This window comes from Vombatus ursinus, unplaced genomic scaffold (genome assembly GCF_900497805.2).
Source record: "Vombatus ursinus unplaced genomic scaffold, bare-nosed wombat genome assembly UNPS02014775.1, whole genome shotgun sequence".
Classification (NCBI taxonomy): Eukaryota; Metazoa; Chordata; class Mammalia; order Diprotodontia; family Vombatidae; genus Vombatus; species Vombatus ursinus.
The window spans coordinates 9,002,385-9,007,676 of NW_020954553.1; the positions used below are offsets into that span (position 1 = coordinate 9,002,385).

At 46.7% G+C, this 5,292-nt stretch overlaps 1 protein-coding gene across 1 annotated transcript in view; it reads left to right on the plus strand.

The window, feature by feature from the left end:
• The window catches only part of RIMS3 (regulating synaptic membrane exocytosis 3), a 22,618-nt gene that overhangs the window by 6,725 nt on the left and 10,601 nt on the right, over positions 1-5,292 (plus strand). The window contains exon 2 of the mRNA XM_027864537.1: positions 4,157-4,298. Within this exon, the coding sequence (XP_027720338.1) occupies positions 4,157-4,298 (142 nt within the window). The remainder of the gene's footprint in view (positions 1-4,156; positions 4,299-5,292) is intronic.

Sequence of the window (5,292 nt, forward strand, 5' to 3'; positions counted from 1 at the left end):
CCCCCCAATCTCCCCATTCTGAAGGTAAACGGACAATAACGGCTCCATCCCGGGGGAGGGAAGGAAGAAGGGAGCTTTCTCTGTCCAGGAAGGATGTTACCATGGTAGCCAACACTTGCGTCTCAGGCAAAGCAGTGCCTCACCCTACCATCCCCACTAAACTGAGTGTCCGAGCCCCTCCACACCCCGCCCATGCTTATGTCAGTACATGGGACCCTCCCCTGGTGGGCCACGCCCCTAGGTAAACGTCCTCCCTTTGGGTCCCCCCTCCCTCCCTCGCTTGATTGGTGGACATGTGGTTAATTTTCCTCCATTCCCGCACACCCCTCCCAGCAACAGCCAATGGATTGGACCAAACCCATTCTCTTCCTTTCAACGTTCTCCCCCCCCCCCCACAACAGTGGCAGCCTGGGGGATTGTGGAGGAGCGGGGGCGTCTCTGCAATGCGGAGGAGGTTACCATGGCAACCGAAGGAGGCGGAGAAGGGAAGGGAGTTGCTGTCTTAAGGGGAGCCAGCCCTCCCCCTCTGCGTTTCCTCTCCACAGCCTGTTATCCGAGACCCCCTCCCCCCAAGTCCTGTCTGTCCCAGAGGAGTGGGCTGAGTAAGACCCCCTACTCCCTCTCCATTCCTCCTTCCCACAACCTTTCTGGGCTGTGGTGATAACAGGCAGAGATGGGTATTGGTCCGGGGATGATCCGTTGTAGCAGGGTTTACTCATTTGGTAGGTGAGAGACAGACTGTAAGATAGAGTTTACTTATAAGCTTTAGTTTATCTGTATTTTAGGACACATTGGAAAGATATGGGCTGGACGCTAGTCCAATCAGGCAGATCCAAAGAGCTTGAGTGGTCTGACCCAGGAAGGCAGCATGTTAACCACCAAACCAGTTTTAATAAATCAAGCATTTATTAAGGACCTGTTATGTGTCTGGCCTTTTGCTAGGCAATGGGGTTACAAAAAAGAGAGAAAAGAGAGAGAAGAGAGGGAAAGAGAGAGAGAGAAGAGAGAAGGAAGAAGAAAAATTTCAAGCCCTCTAAGTGCTTACATTTAACTGGGAGAAAACAATTTACACACATAGAAGGAAATACAAAATAATTTTGAGACTCTCTGGGTGAGGGAGGGGAAAGATCAGAAAAAGTGTCATGTGGGAGGTGACTGGAGCTGAGCTTAAGCATCGGAGGTGAGGAGGGAGAACATTTAAGGCACTGAGGAGCAGCTATGAAAGAAGATAGAATTTTATATATGAGGAACATATACTTAGTTTGACTAGAAATATAGAACAGGTGAAAGGCAATAATATGTCAATAAACCTGGAAAGGTAGGCTGAAGACCCATTGTGAAGGGCTCCAAATTCTAAACAGAAGAATGTATGTTTATCCCAGAAGCAATAGGGAGCCACTGGAGTTTCTTGAGCAGAGTACTGACATGGTCAGACTTGTGCTTTTGGTGTCTCATTTTAGCAGCTCCTGAGGAGGATGGATCGAAGAGGAAAGTGGGTCTCCAACTGACTGGCTAAGGGACTGAATTTGACTTGGATAAAAGTTTAGATGACATGTTCATCAAATTTCCAGGTGACCAAAACTAGGAAGGATAGACAACATATTGGACAATAGTTATATCTTGACAGACTATAACATTGGACCAAATAAAATTCAATTCAGTAACCATAAGTGCAAAAATCTGACACCTCAAAAATAAACTTCACAAGTACAGGATGGAAGGCAGGCTTGGATAGATAGATTTGAGGGTTTTGGTGAACTGCAAACTCAATATAAATCAGTAGTGGGCTGTAGCAGCTAAAAAAGCAAATGTAGTTTAATACTTGTTTTAAAAGCTGTGGTGTCCAGAATAAGTGATTCAGTAATCCCACCATTCTCTACTCTTGTCAGCCTGTGTCTATATTGTTGTTTAGTCTTGAGCACTATATTTTAGTAAGGGCATTGATGAACTGGGCAGCATCTAGAGGAAGGCAACCAGGATAGTGAAAAAAGCCTTTTGAGATCATGATGTGAAAGAACTGGGGATGGTTAAGCTGGAGAACAGAATACGGGAGTGAGACAGGAGGTGTATGATACTGGTTTCCAGTATTTACATGGCTGTCATGGGAAGGAGGGATTAGATTTGCTCTGCTTGGCCCCAGAGAACAGAACAAGGAGCTATTGGGGGTTTGAGGGGAGTGGGCATAGGGATAGGGATGGGGATAGAGAAACCATGACCACGAAGGTAGATTTAAACTCAATGCAGGGAAGATCTTCCTAGAAATCTGAGCTGTCCAAAAGTGGAATGGGATGCCTTAGAAAGTAGCAATTTCTCCGTCACTAGAGGTCTTCAAATGGATGCCGGATGATCTCGTTTGGGATCCTGAAACGGGTAGAATATAGATTCAACACCTCTGAGGTCCTTTCTAAGAGATCTAAATTGTGACCTAGTGAATAGAAGGCTGGACATGGAATTAAGAAAACCCAGTTTTAAATCCCACCTCTCACTCATGATAGTTTTGTGACCATGAGCAATCACTTTATTGTTTCTGAGTCCCAGTTTCCTCATCTGTAAAAAGGGGGTGTTAATATCTATCTCACAGGTTATTGTGTATAGCAAATGGGTGATGGGGTAATAATAAGCTGCTTTGCAAACTTTGAAAAGTTTTATACCTTTTCAATAAATATCAGTTGTTATTCTAACTTTGAGTTTCTGTAGTTTGTGTCAGGGCAAGAAGGAGATTGGGATCTGTGATGGTATTCAGTAAAAGATCACAGCATTTTAAAGCTGAAAGAGACCTTGGAGGGGCAGCTAGGTGGCGCAGTGGATAGAGCACTGTCCTGGAAGTCAGGAGGACCTGAGTTCAAATCCGACCTCAGACCAAACACTTGACACGTACTAGCTGTGTGACCCTGGGCAAGTCACTTAACCCCAATTGCCTAAAAAAAGAGAGAGAGAGAGAGAGAGAGACCTTGGAGATCATGTAATCCATCTTCTCTCTGCCCTCTGCAATTTTTACAAACAAGGAAACCAAAAGCCAAAAAAGTGAGTGTTGTTATTCAGTCTGACTCTTGATGACCCCATCTGAGGTTTCCTTGGCAAAGAAACTGGAGTAATTTGCCATTTCCTTCTCCCCCTCATTTTACAGATGAAGAAACTGAGGCAAACAGGATTAAGTGACTCGCCCAGTGTCTCTGAGGCCAGATTTGAACTCAGAAATGAGTCTTCTTGACTCTAGGACTGGCACTCTGTCCACTGCACCACTTAGCTGCCCCAAAAGTGAACAACCTGCCCCTAAATTACCCAGCTAGGGGTTTGTAAGAGTGTCAGACAGGAAAAAGGAATGTTGGATGGGGGGAGGGTGATAGCTTTTGTGATGGTATCAGGTTTAGAGGGAGGTATAGATCCGGGGATAGAAGTTTGGGATAGTGTCAGGCAGAAGAAAGTGCTTGATCTCAGTGTTTATGGTGTTTATGATATTGTCATACACACACACAGAGAAGGGTGTTGGTCCAGTAGTGATGGCCTCTGAGATGCTGTCAGACAGAGTTGTAGGTCTGAGATGAAAGTAACAGACAAACAGTGGGGTATTGATCATGGGGCACCGAGTCTGGAAATGGTATCAGACTCAAATGGGGTATTGGGATTTGTGATGATGTCAGATGGCAGTGGGGTGTTGGTATGACACTTATGGCCTCAAAGATAGTGTTGGGTGGAGACAGGGTAAACCTGGGAGTTCATGACTTCTAGAAACTCATATTAGGCAGTTTTGGGCAAAGGAATAAAAACTGGAGTGGAGTAGGGGGTGGGAATGAGGGTTGGCATATTCTGGGGTATGTTAAGTTCCTTGATCTTTGCTGGTGGCCTTTGGGACTGAGGTCTTAGATATGGTGTCTCTCTGTGTGTGTATAGAGACTTTCCTGTTGTACCCCCATCTTCTCCCAAATGGGGGCTGAGGCCCTCTCCTCTCCTGGTAGCATCTTTCCTTGCTCCCAAGAAGGGATCAAGGGGAAGGCCATGGAGGTCTTAAAGACTTCCTTCCTTCTCCCCTCAGCCTGCTGGGATCCTGAGTTCCTCAGCCCAGAGGGGCAAGCAGGAATCACTGGGGCCCCCAGTGATTGTGGCTCCCTCCTCCCTCCCAAGAAATCCATGCCTGGGTTCTCTCTCTGTGCATTAGAAGGTGGAACCAAGAAACTACCGAGTAACATCAGGCGGAGCACAGAGACCGGAATTGCTGTGGAGATGAGAAGCAGGGTCACACGTCAAGGGAGCCGAGAATCCACCGATGGCAGCACCAACAGCAACAGCTCCGATGGCACGTGCGTCCTACCTGCCTGCTCCCCCATATGACCTGGGCATGGGGTGGGCTCAGGGACCCCTCCTTTGTAAGAGTCACCTCAAAAGGCAGAGCATTTCAGGCTCAAAGAGACATTAGGTATTTCTCCCTTCAGGCCTCAGTTGTTCTATCTGTAAAGTGGGGAGGTGAGGTTACTAGATGTTTTCTGAACTGTGGCATTCACTCTATGGTTCTCTGGTTCTCTTCCTTCCCTCCCTTGACCTCCATACAGTCCAGAGGGGAAGAAAATCCTACCCCTAAGAGGCACTAAGTACAGAACAGTGGTGAGAAGCAAGAATTGGAGGTACAGACTCTGGGATTTGGGTCAGAACTCAAGGATGACAAGGCTCTGAGAAAGTCCTTGCCTGGAAGCCAAGAGACCTGTGTTCTAGTCCTGACACTAAGCTGTTGTGGGGCCTTTGGGAAGCTCCTTCTCCTCTCTGACCCTCAGTTTCCTCTTCTGTGAAATGAGAGCAATGGGCTAGATTAGAAGATCTTTGAGGTCTCTCTCAGCTCGGACAGTTTAAGATTCTGCAACAATATGATGTGTTAGGACAAGCACAGGACCAGGGCTGAGATCCTGGCTGGGAGGCTTACTACCTGCTTGATCCTGGTCAAGTCACTGACCAGCAATCAATTCAACATTTATTAAGCACCTACTGTGTGCCAGGCACTGAGCTATGTGCTGGGGATACTAAAAGAAGCTAAAGACAGTCCTTGCCCTCAAGGAGCTTACAATCTAATGGGAAGCTCTTTGGCCTTAGTTTCTCCATCTGCAAAATAAGGGGCTATTCTATATGGACTCCAAGATCCCTTCCAACTCTACAACTATGACCCCACTCAATACTACCTACCCACCATTATTCTGCTTGTATAACCTCTTCTCTTATGACAGGTGGACCTGTCTTCCAATGATCTCAGAACACTTTTCAGAACTGGTTCCATTTTGTCCCTTGGAGCAATGACATTACTCCCCC